The sequence below is a fragment of the Dicentrarchus labrax genome, unplaced genomic scaffold, assembly GCF_905237075.1.
Source record: "Dicentrarchus labrax unplaced genomic scaffold, dlabrax2021, whole genome shotgun sequence".
Classification (NCBI taxonomy): domain Eukaryota; kingdom Metazoa; phylum Chordata; class Actinopteri; family Moronidae; genus Dicentrarchus; species Dicentrarchus labrax.
Window position 1 is genome coordinate 2991646 of NW_026136701.1, and position 21498 is coordinate 3013143.

At 40.2% G+C, this 21498-nt stretch overlaps 2 protein-coding genes across 2 annotated transcripts in view; both read right to left on the bottom strand.

The window, feature by feature from the left end:
- ttpa (tocopherol (alpha) transfer protein) lies at nucleotides 1–10370 on the bottom strand. The gene is made up of 5 exons (XM_051404576.1): nucleotides 10120–10370; nucleotides 8317–8470; nucleotides 4163–4356; nucleotides 2538–2648; nucleotides 1–2410 (listed from the first exon to the last, which is right to left on the bottom strand). Exons 1-5 carry the CDS (start codon nucleotides 10297–10299, stop codon nucleotides 2162–2164), a joined length of 888 nt encoding a protein of 295 aa, XP_051260536.1. The 5' UTR covers nucleotides 10300–10370; the 3' UTR covers nucleotides 1–2161.
- Nucleotides 10371–12719: 2349 nt separating this feature from the next.
- LOC127363148 (xenotropic and polytropic retrovirus receptor 1 homolog) overlaps nucleotides 12720–21498 on the bottom strand; it is a 47553-nt gene continuing 38774 nt past the window's right edge. Inside the window, exons 15-16 of the mRNA XM_051399694.1 lie at nucleotides 20407–20628; nucleotides 12720–19399 (exon numbers count right to left, since the gene is read on the bottom strand). Of these exons, the coding sequence (XP_051255654.1) occupies nucleotides 19345–19399; nucleotides 20407–20628 (277 nt within the window). The 3' untranslated portion in view covers nucleotides 12720–19344. The remainder of the gene's footprint in view (nucleotides 19400–20406; nucleotides 20629–21498) is intronic.

A 21498-nucleotide genomic window follows, 5' to 3' on the forward strand; every position in this document is an offset into this window, starting at 1 on the left:
TGTTCCTACACACTATTTATTGACACCATTTTGAGCCTTTCCTTTTATTGACCCATTAATGTGCACAAATGTTGCATGTTTACTCATACAAGAATATGGACGGATGAATACTTGTATAAATATTATCCTTCTAATAAATACAAAAAAGTTTGCATTAATAAGATGTAGATTTCTAATTAAGAAAAATAATCAATCATATTGTATAGGTCTAAGGTATAACCACATGAGAACATCCTTTATGTAACTTTAAAATCAATATCATTTTTATGTGCTAAGGCACCACAGAAATACATTCATTTTCCTTTTTTAAAGGGACAAAGGGGCAAATTCATATTGTGAACCTATTATAGGTTTTACAACAATTAATAAAAATAATTATAAACTCAGTGTGTACAGCAAATTCACATTTTTAAAATACCTGTGTGTATTGGATATGTGTATAATATTGGTCCCAACATAGGTTTCATGTAAAAAACATAAAAAAAAAAACAAAAAAGGAAAACTTGTCAATTGCTTAAATGAAGACCAAAGTTCAAATGATCAACCATGGACAAATAGACAACTGGGTGGATTGGTCTGAATTCCTGTATGGAGTGATAAGCTGGAAGGAAGGCAGCTTTCCTGCTCATCTGCAGTGTGCCTTGATGTCTTCAGTGAAATGAACACTCACTGGTGGGGCAACTGTTTGACTTCCAGGTGTTTTTACAAAGCATCAAACTCTCACAGTGACTCTTAGATTGAGTTATCAGGATTTCACAGTAACATGGTTGTTTGTTTCGAGTCCTCTGGTTGAAGACTGCAGCTGATACACAAATCTCCACCGGGCAATCCATCCCTGAGGTCCACTGGATAATTGGCTGGTTTTATCAATTTCTAACTATAGAACAACTACACTAGAGATATCCCTGAAAAACAGACATTCATACATACCTAAAAGACGCAATAAGGTAGGTTTGTTTCCAAGTGGAGGTGACACAGTAAACTGCCTTCAAATCCAGTCTCTACTCCTCAACTGACCTGAACAAACTGTTCAGCTAGTAGATATAGCAAACTAACAATATGTGAATTAAAAATGATTAATTATAATAAAAAAGTTCAAAATTGTGGGAAATACTTACGTCTGTGCTTACGGAACTGCAATCACTATGTGGTTAGCCTAGCGTAGCGTAAAAAATGGAGGGAAACAAATAGCCTGCCTTTTCGTAAGTAGAAAAAAAACACCTTAAAAGTTGTATTATTTGCAGTCTATCTTGTTTGTTTAAGTCGTATATTAACAGAAATGTAAAAACAATTTGTGGTTTTACCGGTAATTACATGCTAGAACTATTTCTTGACACGCAGCAGTTTAAACAATCCACCCAGCACTTCTATGCAGCGCGTCTCGCAACTTATGCTGAATTCACAAATGAACGTTTTTACATTTCTTTTTGAGTATAGGCTAAACAAACAAGATAAAACCTGTTACATGTAAACTTTTGCTTTAGTAAGCTTCACTTTCAGAGCCACGCTAGCTGTTTCCACCTATTTCCACTCTTTGTCCTAAGCTATGCTAACTACGTCCGGACTCAAACTGAGCACTTAATGCCCAGACAGGACACTGATATTGACATTATTGTCACTCTTGGAAAGAAAGCAAATATGTGCACATAAGTTATCAGGTGCAAAAATCTTCAATTTCAATGATCAATGTAACCTGGAATACAATTAGCTAACATGTAAACACAAATTCCAGCAGCTGGCTGGTTGGCTAATCTTAGCTTGCTTGCTCACTAACGTTAGCGCTAGCAAAATGAGTTGATATTTTGTTAGCTTGCAAAGTAACTTCCCCAGCTGTGATATATAATGATGACCTATGTATTATGACAAATGGTGTTGATTTTAGCCAACAATAAATGATGTAACATTACGTTAGAGCTGACAATAGCTTTCTACTAGCCAAGAGCGATGCAAGGCAGGGGCATCCGACTAACTGTAAGTTAGCTTAGACTAATCTGGGTTTGACACCAAGTCCAGTGATGAAATGCTTCAAAGCAGCACAGATAGCTCTCTTGATGCAGCCAACATCTGAGTTAAGAACCAACACAATGGCCGCCAGAGAGTGTGTTTGGTTGATCCAAAGTAGAAAACAACCGTGTGTATGTGTGACCCAAAATTCCAACAGTCATCCATCTGAGCGTTGTTCAGTCTCCGCTTCCTCTGAGATCAAGGAGTCATCAGGAGCAATGGCGATGTCACCTGTTGGGTGGGCGGCAATCTGCTGCAGGAGCCTCTCTGATTGAAGCAGCTTATTGGTCCAGTCCTGACACGCCTTTTCTATGTCAGGCCCCTCTCCTCCATATTCTGGAGGCAGGACAGGCAGTGAGAAAAAGTCACTTAAAGAGTCGTGGAAGTCAGCACCATGCATATGGATCTACAGTGGGGAGAGAGGGAACTTGATTTTAAAACTGTTTAAAGGCATAACCACTGTGTATTTATATGCAAAGCAGAGAACAGAGACTGGTATAGTATAATGAGTGTGTGATAAACAGGCTGCTGACCCTCTGTTTGATCTTATCTGGAAGGAAGGGACGAATCATCGCGAAGACTGGCCGGAAGAACATCGGCTCATTGACCAGATGGATCCCTCTAACTTTCAGTGGAAAAGAGTCCTGAACACACACATACAAGGAAAGGTGTGAAAGCTAATTAAGCAAGCCAACTAATTGGTCAGCCAATCAGGTCTATAAAACAATCAACCCATGCACAACAAATTAAGCTAACCCTGTAAAAATTAAGTCACAAATGTTTCAATCCATATATTCTATATTCAGTTTTTACTATCAGTGACTACAAGGCATTCAGCAAAAATGAACGAGTTGTAATGTTACTTGAAAAATGTGCTTTGTGTTATGTGTTTCCTTGTAGGGATGCAGGTTTGACGTTTATCCACCTTCAACACTGAGCAACACTAGCTAATGTTAGCTTAAAGATGGAGTCCGCTACTCTCACCAAACACCCACCACAACACAGAGTCCAAAGTCAAAGCTAACATTACTGCAAAGCTTATGAAATATATTGTGATATGGTGGTTTTAGCTGGTTAACGTTAGCTTTCTTGTTAATTTGGATGAATTCCTAGCTAGTTAATATAGAAAATACTGTCACCTAGCTTCACACATACTCCTGGGGCTGGTTTGACATGTAAACTGACTGGCTTGCCATTTGCAGGGTTACTTTGTTGGTTGGCGTTGCAGGGCTGCCAATGCCAGATCACATCAATTAGCATGGCTGGTTGCAGGCTAACCTTAGCTTGCTTATTCGCTAACATTATCACTAGCGAAATACTATGGATATGTTAGTTGGCTAATGTTAGCTTGCAAAATTTACATCACCAGCTCATGTGATATATGTTACTAACTTATTGTAGGTATTATAACAAATGGTGTTGATTTTTGCCAACAATAAATGATGATGCCGAGAGCAATGCAAGGCCTCCAACTAACTTTGAGTTGGTCTAAGATAAGCTGGGGTTGGCTGCTGGCTTTAGCGGCTGCATGCACGCACATCAAATATTCACCGATCAGCCATAACATCATGAGCACTGACTGGTGAAGTGAATAACACTGATTATCTGGTTATCATGGCTCCTGTCAGTGGGTGGGGTATATCAGGCAGCAAGCAAACATTTTGTCCTCAACGTTGATGTGTTGAAAGCTGGAAAAATGGGCATCCTGAGGATTTCAGAGACTTTGACAAGGGCCAAATTGTGATGGCTAGACGACTGGGTCAGATCTCCAACACTGCAGCTCTTGTGGGGTGTTCCCAGTCTGCAGTGGTGTACCAACATATGACCCACGAGGGTGCCCAGGTAGTCTTAATGTTGTGGCTGATCTGTGTATGTCTTAAAGGAAGAAAGGGTTTGACCCTAATGATGTGTTGTTTTAGCTATGTTCCTTATATGAGAATTTCCTGCCTATGGTGTAACATACTGTCATAATGTGGTCAGTTGAACACTCAAGTTTTTTGCTAAAACCTGTTACCTGTTTATGTGTTGGTCGTCATCTGCATAGCAGTAAAAATGTTATTGTGGCTGAAGACCCATATGAAGCAGAGCACAGTGCATATTAAAGCCCATAGTAGAATTTGTATTTACAGTAAATCCAGAAGTGTGATTGCAGTCCTACCGAAAGTACAGAGGATATCTTTCTGGCGAGGGAAGGGTTAATCTGCATTGCGTGGCCTATAGTCCACCCCTGCAGGTCAAATATGGCCTTCAGACCCCGCCTCTGTGTCTCTGTCTCCGTGGAGATGATCTCTGATGTCATCAGGCTGACCCTGAACACCTGGAAAGCCGACCAGTCTTTTGGGTTCCACTGCCCTGCAGACAGACGGTCAGGGTCATGTTTCTGTACTTTCATAGACTACAAAATAAACATTTAAAGGTTATATACGTATACAAAATTTGCCACTAGATGATGTACTAGAACACCAGCCTCTGAGACCAAAACAATGGGCGCTACGGCCTACCAGACTCCATAAACAAAACCTAGCAGATAATCGTTAAACACACTTCCAACTGGACAGAAACAAAAGAAAATTTACCAAAACCGCTTTGTTTGTATTTCCACCAATCACCAACTTCACAAACTTAGATGAGAAAATAGCCAAGAAACAAGCCACGTAACGTTAGCTAATCCTCGGGGACAAATGTTAATGAAACAAAACATTTAAATTCTTTTTGCCACTAACAGATGGTTATGCATAGAGTCTTATGGTCATTAAGGAAAGGATTCCCACAGAGACAGACCTTTTGTTTAATCAGAAACAGCGGGAATATCACTATCACTCTCCATCAGACTCCATAGAAAAAAACAGTAATTTTACCTTGCATATCAGTGTAACATCGTAACTTCATTCAAAGTGGACAGACAACTAAATAAAACTAACCACAACAGTCTTTGTTAGTCTTTCCAACAATCACCAACTCTGCTTTGGTAGAAATAAATCCTCGATTCACAGACGTAGATGATGAAAACAGCAGTTTCAGTCGTTTTACTCAGCTGCACAGGGAGCAGACTGGCTATGGAAACAAACCACAGAGAGGCTGCGATAACAACACAGGCAGAGGGAGAGTGACATCATTTTCTGACGCTGAACTACAAATCAAAACCTATGCCGTGATTATCTATAGTGGGAGATTTCCTTTCATCTACTATGAAACATTAGGCCTTAAAGCTGCTTTAAAAAAACACATCATATGTGTTATAAAAGACTGGGAATTATGTGGTACTAAGTGTGGACTGTTTTTCTCTTTTTTTACCGTTTTTGAGTTCAGGATTTTTTGGGCGGGCTGAAAGAATGGCTCAATGACGTACTGGAGCCACCCTAAGAATAACCACGCCCCCTCACGCTGCAACAATATAAAAACATACTGTGTACTAACATCGGTGGTTCTCATTACAACAGTTTCTTTACCACAGCCTTTGCTAGCTTGCAAGTTCCATTAAATATTGCAGTAACAGTAACAGTGAACCAACATGCACAATAGCAGGACTTCCCCAAAGTGATATGTCAGGACTGTTTGTATTAATATGTTGTTTAAAACCATTAAGGTCTTCCCAGTGCCTAGAGGAGATATGTTTGTAGACTTGACGTCATCCCAATGTAAAGTCTATGGAATGAAACACTAAAGCACATGTGCAGTCAGCCAGGCAAACCAGGAACAGAAAAAGCTTTTTTGACTTATGCACTGGGCAAGCACACCTCATTTTAATGAATGGGCAACCTCTATCCAGTCGTATTAATCATTTGGAGCAAGTATGTGAACCTTTTGGAATTTCATGGTTTTCTGAATAACTTTTTCCTAAAATGGGATCTGATCTTCATCTAAGTCAAGGGCATTGACAAATAAAATGTGTCTAAAATAATAACACAACATTTTTTTGATCTTTCTTGCTTTATTGAGAACAACCAAAAAAACCCCATAGTGCCTGTGGAAAAAGTATGTGAACCCTTGACCTCAAAAATAAAAATTGGAGTCAGGTTTTGGCACACCTGGAGTCTCGTTAAGATAATAAGTTTGGAGGTGTGGACTACAGCTACTTTGATAAAAACCCCTCAAACTTTTGGAGTTTGCTCTGCACAAGAATAACACGCTTATGTGAGCCATGCCACACCAAAAAGAGCTTTCAGAGGACCCTAACGCCCCAAAACACCGGAGCAAGTCCACAATAGAATGGCTTCAGGAAAAAAAAATGCCTTTTGGAGTGGCCAAGTCAGAGCCCAGACCTCAACCCAATAGAGATGCTATGGATTGACTTGAAGAGGGCCATACACATGAGACGTCCAAAGAATATGACAGAGCTAAAGCAGTTCTGCCAGGAAGAATGGGCTAAAATTCCTCCTCAACGATGTGCAGGTCTGATCCACAGCAACAGGAAGCACCTGGTTGAGGTTATTGCTGCCAAGGGGGGGGTCAACCAGTTATTAATTCTAAGGGTTCACTTACACGTTATTAATGGCGTTAAGGCAAACCCATTTTAACGGCGTCAATTTTTTTTTATCGTGAGATTAACATTCTTTTTTTCACATGCTGTTGCAACAAATAGTAACGTTAGAAAAACTACAACACCACACCGGATCTAGCTAGACCGGAAACAAAACAAGAGGCACGCCGCACACACTTGTTTAAGAGTAGTAGACGTTACGTTTTGAGTGGATGGCGAGCGCGAGACGCCGAAATGGATGCCAATAATATTCTGAATGGAAAGTTTACTTTTAAAAAGTTGCCAAATGGTTCCATTGACAAGACCAAAGTGATCTGTGTGTTTTGTCGTTGTGAACTGAGCTATCATCACAGCACGTCCAGCCTGAAATACCACTTGATGGCCAAACACACAGCTGATGCGAATTCTCCATCCCCTCGTCAAAGCCAGGCTACAATGGATGATTTTTCAATAAAAACAACATTTGCACAAAGCAAGCCGATCCACTTTTCTATGTTGATAAGAGCATTAAAATGAGAAAAAATAATGGGACAAAAAGAAATCAAGACATTTAGAATAGATAAAAATGTGCCATTAATTGCGAGTTGACTATGACATTACTGCGATTAATCGCGATTATTTTAATTAATTTATTAATATTTTAATCGTCTGACAGCACTACTTTTTCCACTGCCATTTTGAATGTTGAATGAGTGTGTTCAATAAAGACATGAAAGATCAGAATTTTTTGTGTTATTTTTAGACACATTATGTTTGTCAATACCCTTGACTTAGACGAAGATCAGATCACATTTGATGACAAATTTATTCAGAAAACAATGAAATTCCAAAAGGTTCACATACTTTTTCTTGCCACTGTAAGTCCAATATCCACTCTCCTTTTAACTCACCAGCTAGTCTAATTGTTTCTGTTTGCCAGTTGGTGCTGAGCAGGTTGTGTTATCAGAGTTAGTTATTTTCCCTTTTCCTATTTCGTCTTCTACGTCCACCATGTTGAACCACCATTAGATCAGAACGGACAAACCAAACATTGGCACTAGATAGGGGATTTTGCGTTTGTAGCGGCCACCGTAGTTTCGCCTACACGCTTGGAAGGCTGAGCTGTATTCATTTGGATGTAATATGCAACTTCACCACTAGGTGTCGCTAAATCCTACACACAGGTTCTTTAAAATTGACTAAACAGGCTTCAAGTAAACTTCAAGTAAAGCACTACTATGTGGCAACACACAAACCACACTGGCTAGTATCAGTATATCAACTGCAAGTTTTGTGTTAAACATTAACGGCCGGCAGGGGGGTCACATCGTTCGGGCCCTTTCGAAACAGTTTAGTGGTGAGTATAACGAGGGAGTGGACTACCTGGTTTAACAAGGAAATTAAAAAAAATTGAAAACGAGGAAGGTGAAACAAGTGGGGGAACACTGAACAGGTCTGATGAAATGTATTTAGGAGCCATATCTCTAGAAAATAGCAGCACCAGCTAACTAGCTAGCTAACAATCGATGTAGATTAGGTAGCTAGTAAGCAAGAGTTTTGCTAACTAGATAGAAATATCTGATGGTCTTGTAGGTCAATGTGCAAAAAAAATCATAATACAAAATGTATGGAGTCTCGATAAGTATCAGTATCAATGTTGGTATCAGTAAATCCCAATGATACCCATCCATCCCTATTTACATGTGGCGTTATAAAGCTTAACAAACAAACAAAAACAGGCACACATCTGTTCAATGCAGCATTACATCATCAAACAATTCTTAATCTTTACAAGGTTTCAGATGTTTGCACGCTTTCAATGACCATACACACACACACACACGTATACTGACCTATCCTGTAGATGAGCACACTGCTGCCCGTGTGGTCCCGCTGTGGGAGGACAGCATGGTACGACGTGTTGAGGAGGCCGAGCACTGAAGAGGGAGACAGACAGGTGCTGATCTCGGGACTCTCCCTCCGCCACCGCTGGTAGTTCAGTAAGAGCTGCACAGGACATATGCAACGCTCAGGGACATCCGCAACTTCATAGGACTCTACTTTATCTATCATCACCTGTGACTGCAGCTGAAATGCCGGGGCATTAAAGAAAACAATGTGCTACAAGCCTCCAAGACCATTCTATCACAGATTAAATGGTTTTATAAACTTGAATCTAATCTAAAGTAATCTGTGCCACGCCCTCATAGTAAATGTTCCTGCTGCTGGAGATCAAACAGGAAATGAAAGTACAGTAATAAAAGCACATTCAAAGAACCATGTGAGTGGTAAAAGTCAGAGCCAGTCTGTTTGTTTTGCGTCACTAGCACAGTGCTGAGCTTAGACCCACTTGGCTGAGCTCCGGCTGCATTCAGATGAAAATAAGCAACTCAGCCTTCATGCTGAGCTCTGAATTCAACATGTTTGACAAGAGCTGTGTGTGGACGCTGACACTGCCTAGTGATTTTACAATACATTTTAAAGTATATTGCAGTAATAATACAGCAAAAATACTCTATATTTCTATCCAATGCTTCACTGATGCTTTTGAGTTCAAACATCTTCGAACACTGAGGTGCAAGAAAGTTCACTACGGAAAAAGCCTGATCCCTGCAGCTATTGCTGCTCTACACAAAGGGCCGCGCTGAGTGTGTAACCTGTCATGTATTATTCATTTGATTGTTTGTTTGTTTTTCTTTGTGGATTTGTTAATTGTGGATGGTGTGTTGAGTGTATGGTGTTGGTATGGTGCAGTGATGTGGACATTGGAGGACAATACATTTAACTGATCGGTTGAATTGATTTGGGGGATTTTCAAATATTGATATATGTGATTGTCTGTGATTAAATCAGTCAAATCAATCAAACTATTAGCTATGTAAAGATACAGTGGAGTCATGGTGTCTCTCTCCCTCTGCCTATGTTGCTATCGCAGCCTCTCTGTGGTTTGTTTCCATAATTACGATGATATACAAGATCACATTTACATTTTTGTCTATGGAGTCTGGTGGCAAGGGATAGCGACATTACGGCTGCTTGCGGTTAAACAAAAGGTCTGTCTCTGCAGAGATCCTTTCCATAATGTTGAAAAACAATCTGAGCCTGAGTACTTTGACCAGGTTTAGCTAGCGTTACACAGACCATATCTTCTCATCTAACTCTGTGAACTGAGGCTTTATTTCAACCTAACCAGAGCTGGTGATTGTTGGAGAGACTGTGGACAGTTCTGGTGAGTTTTGTTTGCATCCAGTTTGAAACGGTTTTTATGATTATCTGCTAAGTTAAATTGCTGGTTTTGTCAATGGAGTCTGGTGTTGTAGTGCCACATCTAGTGAGTGAATTCCATATATAACGTTGAAGCATTTTATATACTGCTGGGTTAATCTATGACAATGCATTACACTATAGAAGTTCATTATATTGTTTAATGTAAAACTGTAATTTAATTTGTAACGTAGCAACAAATTAAAGCTGTTGACTTATAGATAAGTAAGAAAAGGCACTAATGCACTTCTAGTGATGCCACAGAGAAATACACTGCTGTCTAAAAACAGCTCCATAAACTTCCATTAAAGTGCAGCAGTCCCTCGCACTGACTGTGAGCTGTCAGGCTGCTGGAGGGATTTGTTGAGAACTCCTGGAGGGTGTTAACTCACCTTCAGAGAGAGCTCCACGTCGAAGTCTCTGGCCCGCAGAAACTTGATGAGAAAGCCGTCGGAGAACGTCAGAACAGCGGACAGCTCGCTGGCCTCCAGGGCTCTCCGCCGCAGGTCGTCAACAACCGGGCCGAGCTGCTCCGAGTCATCCGGGAGTTCACTGAGCTGAGGCCCGTTCATGTCGCTCCAGGGTCCGGTTACATTTCACAGCCAGCGGCGGCGGCCGCTACTGGCTGGAGGGCGGAGGGAGGGTTGCAAATGACGGGAGGGAGGGAGGGAGGTGTGTGTGTGTGTGTGTGTGTGTGTGTGTGAGTGAGTGAGTGAGTGAGTGAGTAGGAGAGAGAGAGAGAGAGAGAGAGAGAGAGAGAGAGCTCCGTTAACCACTGACCATTATATTAGATTCAGCTTTATACTTCTTATACTCCAGGTACTGAAACAACTAATTGCAGTTCAGCTGAAATCTGAGAAGTGCAGAGTACTGTGAGTAAGTACAGTGGGAAACATACAGTATATAAACAGTGAATACATTCACAGTGTGCTTTGATTATGCTAGCAGGGGCTGATCTACAGGGGTCCAAACCAAATGCACCAAATGTCAAATGCTGTCAAATTTAACACATTGATTGAGATTAATTAAAAAACACAATAATAATAATAATAATAATAATAATAATAATAATAATAACAGGACGACGCGATGGTGACACCAGCAATCCACAATCACTTTTTACTTCAGTTGTTCAGGTAATCAATACACTCACCTACTGCAATGTTCAAACAGCCCACAAAATGCTCCAACAGCTCCCCCTGATGGTCACCAGCAGCTACTGCAAACACAAGGCCTCAACCTCTGCAGTGAGCCATTATCATTGTGTGTTTACATGAGGATAATACTGATGAACCTACCTCACAGCCTGTCTGTAGAGGTCCAAATAGATTCGGGATGTATGTACAGATAAGTGATGTAATGGTTATAAGTATATAATTCCATTGTCCAAAATGTTTTCAAATGAATGTCATCACTATGTAATCTACTAATGTGTGTACATATTGAAAAATTCAGGAGGTGGGTAAAATGACATGAACACCAGCACTCTGTAGTCCCATCGTTGTAATAAATTCTGACATTGTGAAACTTTCATTATACTCAGAGAGGTGTTGACCCATGTCTGTTCTGAGTTGGTTGGGTTGCATTATAGTTTTAAAAAATGAATACAAATAAAAGGGTAAAGTGGCTTCTCAAAGCATTCAGACAACTCCAGTTTGTGTGCATTGTGTTTTAGTTTTGAAGATTTTCATCATATTACACCCATTTTTTAATATAATTTAAGGCATTTAAGCATTTATTCTGCTACACACTACAAAATAAATTGGCATAACAATTTACCCTAGCTACTGAGAGCCCATTTCCTGCCCTGTATGATTCATACACACCCACATTAAAATGACACATTGAAAATCTTCAAAATATACTGTATGTACAAGAAGCATCACAAACACTATTACCTCATCATAGAAGCCCTCTTCATTACTCTGTAGCTCCACTGGCAGCAGTTCTTTTTAGGTTTCTACCAGCTTCCCCATCTTACATCCAGTGGTGGAAGCAATACTCAGATCAGAATCAGAATCAGAAATACTTTAATAATCCCAGGGGGAAATTACTTTACTTCAGTAAAAGTACCGATACATTAATGTAAAAACACCTGCTCAAAGTCCTACATTCAAAATATTTATTAAGTAAAAGTACAAAAGTATTATCAGCAAAAAGTACTTAAAGTATCAAAGTTAGTACTCCAAATGGCCTCTGTAGAAGGCTGCAGGATTTTACTGTTGGAGCTGCTGGAGGTGGAGCTAGTTCAGTAGTTTCATTCAGTGGTTTCCAACCTAGGGATCAAGCCCCTCCTGAGAATCATCGTAGAACCTACTGATTTTTGGAAAAGTTTAATAAAATAATAAAATAATAAAATGCATATATGTATTTTAAAGCATCATTTATTTATGAGTTGACCATTCATGAAAACTGAATGATTTTTTTGTTTTAAAAATATCTCTTAAAACTATATATTAATATACTAATTTGTTTTTCATTGTATTTGATTTATGAGTAATTACAAGATTTCTTTAATGTTTGGAACAGAATTGGGTTCTGAATGGGATAAAGGCTATTGGTGATCACTGTTCTGAAGGAAGATTGCTTATAATGCTAGAAAGTCATTTTCTGAATAAATGCAATGAACAGCTTACAATGCATGATTGTTATATAGTGGTCACTGTATCATTGGAGAGTTTTAGAGGCTGTTTCTCAACTACTGTCAGGATAAAGTTAAAGTTTCAGCAAATATGACAAAAGGTTATTTTTATCAAATGTACCTACTGCAGCTTTCACAAAACATTTTGATTGAGCATTGATTTGCTCAAGAATGGTCAAATGTAATGATGCTGAATATGCCGATTAAAGTGTTGTTTTTTCTAAAACGTAATACCATTTATTTCGTTGTATGCATTACTTCAAAAGGGACATTTTCAATTGAATGGCAAAGTGTCTGTGCGTGGCAAACAGACGTTAGTCCGAGAACAGAAATAAGAGTCCCAGTCACAAACACCTTTTGAGCATTAGCCGTTTTTACTGAAAAACTGTAACAGGGGTTGGTGAACCAGGCACCTCTGTAGCATCACACTGCTACTGTACATACAAGACAACACCCACAGCACAGTCACCGATTATACAATGCTTCTAATCAATATATTCATCAATATATAATGTATTGTATAATCAACAGCTCTGGGTCACACCGTGGTGGGGTCAGAACGTGGATCAAAACGCTCGCTCTGCTTTCAAGCCTAAAAATGAACTGGTTCTGGTACATGGAGACTTGGTCACATTTTGGTTTTTGGCTCCATTTTATTCCCATTTAAATTTAGCTTGAACTATATGGATGTCAGAGAAGGTGAAATCGTTGATCCAGGTTGAGTTTCTCACGGCCTACTCCATGATCCACACTGAGAAATATTTTGGCCAGTGAGCATGAAGTGTCTCCAATCATCTCAGCTGATCAGACCAAATTAGTTTTGTGAAAAAAAAAAAAAAGATTTAACAGCATGGCTTTACATGTAAAATAAATCGCATCCCTGGATTCTCATCCTCCGGGAGGCTTCATGCTCCGGACCCAGAGTTACAGTGAGTACTGGAAGATGATGACTGGTGTGGATACAACAGAACTGGTGACCAGTAGGCATTTCAAAAAGATTAGAGGACACACAGTGTCCTCAGGGCGGGGGTCACCGAACACCAAATGATTTCAAAGAGCACACATTTGAGAAAAATCCTTCAAGACGTTTGCAACACCACCAGCGACTGGGACTTCCTGGACCTGAAGAGTGGACAGTGTTGCCAGGCGCTCAAGCCTCGGCAACAACCCTGTTTTCCTATCGAAGCGTTCCGATCTAAGGACCAGAGCTACCAGTTGTGTTGCTTCCCCCGCAGAAACATTCTCAGATCCTTCAAAGTGTAACTTTGAACAGTAGGACTTTGCATCCAATCATAGCACTCCATTCTGATCAAAATCCGTAAGTGCTTCACTCCAGAGCTAAACGTCTAATGCTCCCCTCTGAATATCTGAAGAACCAGACAAAGTTTCTGGTTTTACTTTAGAGGAGAGGAAGACATTGGGCCTCAAGGAAGAACAACTCGTATGAACAGAATGATTCCTCAGTGGCACGTACAAGTAATTTAAGAGAATTTACACGACTGTACGAACAGAATTCATGAGTGGTTCAGACCTGTCGTAGTCTGTTATCGCTTCACCTTATGATCATCAGTATGGCTGCCAATGTACTAAGTCTGTAGTTTTTAGATTTCAGGAAATATTGCCATATTTCAGCAACCTCTACAGTTTGGTAGGTTTTAGGAAAATTCTCCAACTCTGACAGCTTTACTGCTGATTAACAGGTTACGGAACAGAAGAGTCATTCAAGGATACATTTCCCATGGTACCGAAACAGTACTGATCATCAATACCCAGCCCTTCCCTCTTCCGATGCACTTCATTTGATTGAGTTTTGGAAAAAGGGGGTTCACCTGTCTGTCAGTCTCAAATGTCTTCACATAAAAGCAGTGTGGTGTTCATGTGCAATGTGAGTGTGGAGGAATCTAGACAAAGAAAACCAAAAAGACACAATTGAAACCCTGAACCAACACGATCTGAGCCTGGTCAGCCTGCCTGCAGCTGAAATGTTAAAATGAAGAGTTCAGAATCACAACAACTGAAACATGATAAACACCGTCAGGCCTGGCTGTGGTATTGAAGGAGCACAAAGTTTTGGGGAGATCATCCTGTTTGGCGTTCTGCTGACTCAACAAAACAAAATGAAAAAATAACTTCCTTTGCTACGCTACTAAAGCAGATCTCTGGTGTATTCATGTAATAAACAGATACATTCATGGAGTGAGGTTTCAAATGGTACATTCAGAAAATAATGCAATAAGAAGAAGGGGCAGGTGACAGGAAGTCAGGAAGCTTCAGTGCTGCTTGTGAATTTGCAGGTTAAGGTGCAAATGTGCTCACAATGTCCTGAGTCCAAATCTTACCACATCTCACCTCCCACTCTCCTGTCACTACGCTGCTTTTAAACACAGGAATGGCTTCATAAGGAAGTACCTCAACATAGAAACCTGAGGAATTTCAAAATATAAAAGTCCTGAACAAACTTTAAAATCAGAAAACTAAACTGTTCTCTTTGGATGGAATGATTGCGTCTGCTGCGTGGACATTTTATAAGACAGAAAGCAGTGAAGGCAACGCCCTAATTTCAAAGCCTGTGTGGAAATTAAGAGATATTTATCATTAAAATATATACACATAAAAGAGAGGGCAATCCTCTTTTTAGCTATGAACAAGACGACGAACCCTGAGCTCCAGTGGTGCAATAAAAGGCCAAGAAGAAAACTTTTGGTGCTTCTGTTATGGTCAAAGTGAATTCAGAGAGCAGTGTCAGTGTTTGCACTTTTACTCATTTTTTAATACCAGCTTTTTTTTACTAAGCAACATCTTTGCAGATGTATCAAGAAAGATCTTCCGCGATGGTATCAAACTAAAGGTCTTCAAAAAAAGGATCATTTTATCTCTTTTTTTAAGATCCAGATTTTAGTAGTTGATGTGAACCTTGAGGGACCTTCCTGCTCAGACTGATTGTTGCCTTATAATATCAACTTGCTGAATTGTGGCACCCTAAAGGCCTGGTTACAACTGAAATACCCCTGTTCCACCAACACGATCCAGCTCAAGCACCTAATTTCGAGCTGTTTGGAGCATTTCAACCAAAAATAAGTTGGTTTGGAACCTGAAAAAGTGGTTCCCAATTGGAACTAAAAAATAGCAGGTTTTCCTTGAGCTGAAGTGCAAACCGTCACACCAGTTGGTGTGTCATATTCTAAAGAGAAAAGAAGAGAGGATGGTGAAGGCAACAATGGAGACTGTTACATAGAATAATATTACATCTTGCATGCAACAGTCTTTGTCAAATATCAGTAATAGAACAACAGCCTGGAGGTAATTAAGCCGAGTCTTGGTGGCGTAATGACAGTACTCGCTGCCACTTGGGCTCTCTTCCCCTCAAAGGTCAGCACTGTCAAAAGGGTTTGCTATTGGTCAATGGCACAAATTTGTTGGTCTAGGTTCACCAAAATGGAAGTGTAAATTTGCGCAGATTTACCACAGCCCCATTAGCTAATTTACGAATCGGGTCGATTCCATTGCAATTGGTTGAAATTGCAGCAAACTTTCACTGTTTTAAATGCTGGTGTGACCAGGTCTTAGAGCTGCTGGTTTGAACTACGGTTACCCATGAGGTTTGGGGTGGGGAGAGAGAACAAAAGAAGCTAAGCTTTATGCAACTACGGGTTACACAGGAGGTTTTCAGGAATGATAGAGCAGATTATTAAGATAAAAATATGCCATAAAGAAAAAAAGATTGTAAAAAAAAAAAAAGAAGGGGTGAAAAACAAAACTCACTGACTGCTGTGTTTGAATCTTATAGATTCCAACATAACCACCAGGAAATGTGATTATTCCTACTGTCAAACAGGTGGAAATGCAAGCAGTGGAAGATGTGCTGCCTCAACCCACCAGCATCCTGTCAGAAGCTCTACGTATATACAGAGTTCCTCACAGCTCGCACTGGACATCAGTGTTACCACTGAGCTTGCTTTGCCCATCTGCCCTCCATCAGAAAGTAGTAAGACCTTTAGAAATAACAAATATTGCTTCTAATGTACTATTGCATGCAACATTATATATTCTTTCCACTCGGCTTTGCCTGACATTTGAATAGTGGACTTTCTCATGTTGGAAGCCCAGATGAAAGTGACTCCAACAAATAGTTGATAGCTCCAGGAATAACCAGTAAAACAAGATGATGAAAACTAAAACTGCTATGTACCTCCATCAAGTCTGAGGAAAAATAAAAATAAAAATAAAATAAAAAACCATCTGGCATTAAAGTGCACATAATCCTTAAGAGACTTATTGCTCACTGGTAACTGACTTCTATCAGGGTTTCCTGAAGGATTTCAGAAGTCAGTCACTCCAAATTGCATCCACAAGCTACTAACAAGCAATGTAGAAGAAAATAAAACCTAAACAGAACCTCCTCAACTAAACAACCAATGTGTGTCAACCACTTTGGGAATGTGAAAAAAGTAACACAATTAAGATCTTTGCTCTATTAGAAACATTTAGAAAAACATTTTCTCCAGTGTAATCACAACTACCTGTCTTCACTAAACAACAGAAGATGGTTTCATTTTGTAGCTCTTTTACTAATTGAGACTTTGTCAAACTATGGAAAAAAAACCCACAGCCAGGCCCCTTTAACAGCTGTTAAAGAAAATGACTGTAAATTCTCTTAAAATCATATAATGGCAGAGGCATGGCCACCATAAACACATAAAAGTTTCAGTTTTTCCTGACCAATATTAGGCTACAGTCAATGAAAAGAAACACTTCTGACAGTTGGGAAGTCGTTGCATTGATGGGATTAGTGCTGTAGACATCAAGACAAAAAGGTGAAAGTGGAGGAAGTTTGAGTTTGCATTGAAGGTCCAGTGTGTAGGATGTAGCACTAAAGTTGCAGATGGCAACCAACTGAATACCATATAGCTTCCAAGTGTGTAGTAGACTACAGGCTAAGTTAACTGGGAGTCAGGGAAAATCAGGAATAAAAGACTTTCTCTAATATAAGCCCGTTCTAAAGATCTGCTTCTCTCTGCCATTGAGGTAATAACGGCCCAAGCTTCTATTTGAACATTTACGGTAGACTCTCAAAATGTGTTGAATTACATACTGAACATGAAAATATATTAAAATGACAGTCTTGAAACAAACAGGTTATTTCTTTAAACCAACCTTTTCCATTAAAATGTTGAAACCAAACCAGTTTGTTTATGGAACCTGAGCTACACCAGCATGTATAAACACAGCCAATCAGATTCACTCCCACAGAGATCATTCAACACCAAACCAGCTGGAAGGGCCACTTCATTCAGGTTTAAGTTGAACTACACCATCCCTTGGATTGTGACAGTTTGGACCGGTGTGTGACAGACAGGTGACCTCCCCCCTTTTCATCATCGTCACATTTCAATGAACCAGTTTAAAAGACGAGTATGGCTGTTTCATAATCCAAACGTTCTTAATTAGTCTTTTTTCAATACTTAAGGGGAGAAATAAAAGATTCCATGGGACTTATCCTAAAGTTTCCAAAACTGATTGCCTAAATGGGTTCAGCGGTGGTATTTAGACATGTCTCCCATTTATAGATACATAAATAAGCTGGTATACATTCAGCAAAATAATTTCCAGATGGAGGAGATTTCCACATGGGATGACTGGGAGATCCCACAGGATGATTAAGATGGTCTTCATCTTTTCCCGGAAACACAAAGTAAAATTTCCTTCTCAGCTCCATGGCTGAACAGTCATTCCAGCTGCTGTTCCATACAGTCTGAACTCAGCACGTTTTCTGTTTTTTTGTAAGGAGTATTTGATATTTTCCGAATATTTTCCCACCACCTCCTGCTTTGGTCCATCTCATATTTACAACCACAGTTACAAATAATTGCTAGTCTATGTATGTGTGTGTTTTCTTCCCAGGGTTTCCAAAAAAAAAAAAAAAAGAATGGTTCCGCATCAATTAACAATAAAACATATCAAATAATTGTTTGTGTGTGCGAGCACACAAAATGGGCATTCCACCCCAGTTCACTCTTCCTACAAAGTGCGTGTTTCTGTGTGTGTGTTTCTAAAGCGTGTAAGGTGCAGGTAGGCAGCTCTGTGATGATTTGAAGGGGCAAGCTGAAGAGCGGGGGGAGTTAAGCTGATGACTGATTGCCGTTACCAAATGTTCATCAGCATAGTCTGTAGGCCGGTGTAAAACGGCAAGGGTCAGAGAGAAGGTCACAAGGCCTTTAAAAGTCGCCAAAAAGGAAGAGGACACATTTCAACCCTTCTCATTTTCTAATTAGACAGAAGGGGCTTTAGGTTCATTCTGAGGTCCAAATTACAGGTTGACTGGAGATCTGTTGAGGTGTGAATGGTGCATCATTTATTCAAGGCTTTTGTCAAAGCATTACTTGGATGCTGGGAGTGTAGGTGGAGACTAATAGCTAAAGGCAGGGAGAAAACCTTTTGGTCCTCATCAGCAGTAGGCTTGAAGTTGTCGGCCTCTCCCTTTTTCGGGAGCTGTGTGGCACCGAGAGGGAGCAGGACACTTCCTGTCAGGGTGATCGGCTTGCGTTTCCGTTTAGCTGCGTTGTTCATGCTAGGCTGAGGCTTTGAGGAGAGCCCAAGCAATGGCTGAAGAGTGGGTGTAGTTAGAGAGTCCACCTGTGGGTGGCTGAGAATGGCAGGGAGGTTTTTCACCCAATGCTTGGGTAAGGTAGAGTTTCAGTGATTAGCCCACCCCATTTATTATTGAAGGTAGGAGTATGAGTTTGCTGGCCGTGCTGCTGGGTTGTTTGTTCAAGAGGTGAAAGTTCCTCCTTTTGAAATAGTTCTGAACCCGAGCAGAGGCTCATGCATTGGAGAAAGGAATACGTAGGCATGAGAGTTTAAAACTAGTCCTCGGTTGAGTGTTCAACGCCCAACTCGCTGGGTAATTCCTCGGTTAGGAGGTGGAGTTTCCTCCTTTGAATAAATTCTGGACCCAGGCGAGGGGCGTGGCCTGATGTCAGGAGTCATCATCGGTGTCCTCTATCAAAACCTTGGTGTCACGGGTCTTGGACCTAAAGTGGGGAAAAGGAAGACAGGGTTGTAAGTTAGTTAGTTTTCGTTAGTTAGTAACTTAGTTTTGTGTGTCTTTACCAACAGTGGGTATACCTGGATTAAGACGTACTATAGTTGCGTGTTGATAGCCTACCTATGTGTTCAAGGTAGGCTTTATTGTGTAGTAAAAAAAAAAAATCCATGTCAAGTTAAGGCTGATTTTACAGTTTAGTCCCTAAATAATGTTGGTTTTATAGAAGCAGGGGTAGGTTGGTAGCAAAATTCTATTGCAATAGCATTTTTGCAGTAGAATTCAAATACTTTGCACTAAAATGTCCCGATTTAGAAACTAGTCAATACCCATATACAGCAGAAAAAAATTGTTAGGATTTCTCTTTAAATTTCTTTTATCATCTTAAATCAATAAAGACTTTTTTTTTTTTTAACTGCTCCGTAGTAGGGACGTATACATTTCTTCATTGGCATTAATAACTAAATAAATAAATAAAAACTTATAAATAATATTAATTTTGGTGCTGCTCTCCCTCCATGGAAAAAACAGCAATAATTCAATACATCAGTCAATTGTAACAAATATTGAAATCATTATCATATATAGTAATTTGTTGACTAGGTCAGTGAGAGAACATTAGTGCTAGGACTACAGTCAAAAGACATATTTCCTGCTCCGTCATTAAAAGCGACCTTCCATAAAGTTAAAATGGAAGCAGCAGAGATCGAGATATATTTTAGACTTTTAGTCTCTTCTATGAGTCAAGCTCCAACACCTGATCCTACACTTCCCAGAAGGCAACTTGGTAGTGTCTTCTGTTAGACCCTTCCTGCCTGGTAAATACCTGTTTCTTTCCAACTCCACAAACCAAATTGTAATGCTTGTACTTGTATTAAGAATCTTTAACTTTGTTGTCAATTTGTAGCTTTGAAGCCCAGTCAGCAGTAACTCAATACCTTCCCCTGTTCACATATCACGTTTGTATCTGTTGTTCTTGTTATCGTTAAGACTCACTGTGAGGCCAGTCGTGGCCGGCGTAGACTCATGCTGTAGCTCCTCTTCCAGCTCTTCTTGCCCTGTCGGTTCCTGACTCCGTCCTCCTGGTCCATCATCTGCTCCAGCAGGGTCTGGTCGTCAGCGTTGAGCGGAGCCACACTGATGTCTCGCACGGCCCTGAACTCACCACAGTTATTCAGGTGCTCGTTCTCCAACCGGAAGAAGTTCCACACAAAACGCCTGGAAAGGACAAACGCATACTGTCAGTGGCCAATTTGACTTACTGTACTTCACACACTCATACTGATAATAGTCCACATCCTCATGTCAGCCAGTGGACATCACATACTGTATCAGGAGTCACAAATTATTTATTGTAGGCTTCAGACACTTATCACACTGATCTGTGTCTAGCGCACACACACAGATGCCCTGCCCCACTTCTTTCTGTTTCTAGCTGCCTGTATTGTGTCTCTCTCTATATATCTCTATATCTCTCTATCTCTCTCTGTCAAGAGCATGTGTAATTGTCAGTAGACAGTACAGGAGGGTAGAGCGATAGGAGGTAGTTCAATAGTCGTGAGGGATGCTTTGCTGAAGCAACAACACAAAATCTGAAAAATGACACTGTGGCAGGCCGCCAAAGTCTAGGTAATTAATGGGAAACACTGTGTACTGCTTATCTGTAAGACATTTGTGACAAGGCAAGCTGCCATTGTTTCCTGCTAGGGACAAGTTGAAACTAAACACAGCCAATGAGAGCAGCTCAACTCACAGTACGTCACCACTGCAGGCTGCAAAAAACAACTTGGTGACGGCCATAATGCCAAACTCAAGGCTTCAAAATGGAACTCTTCATGGTGGGTGACGTCATGGTAGTGACGATATGAAAAGTTCATGTCAAGATTATCCTGGTCAAGAGAATTGGGATATTATCACGATGATAATCAAAATATGCTTTAAGCTGCTAAAATGGCAGAAAAGGGAGAGAGACGGGATGATACGCAGCAAAGGGCCACAGGTTGGACTTGAACCCATGGCCGTTGCTGCCATGATATATGGGGCGCCAACAACAACAACAACAAATCTTATCTACTTTCTGTTTTCTCT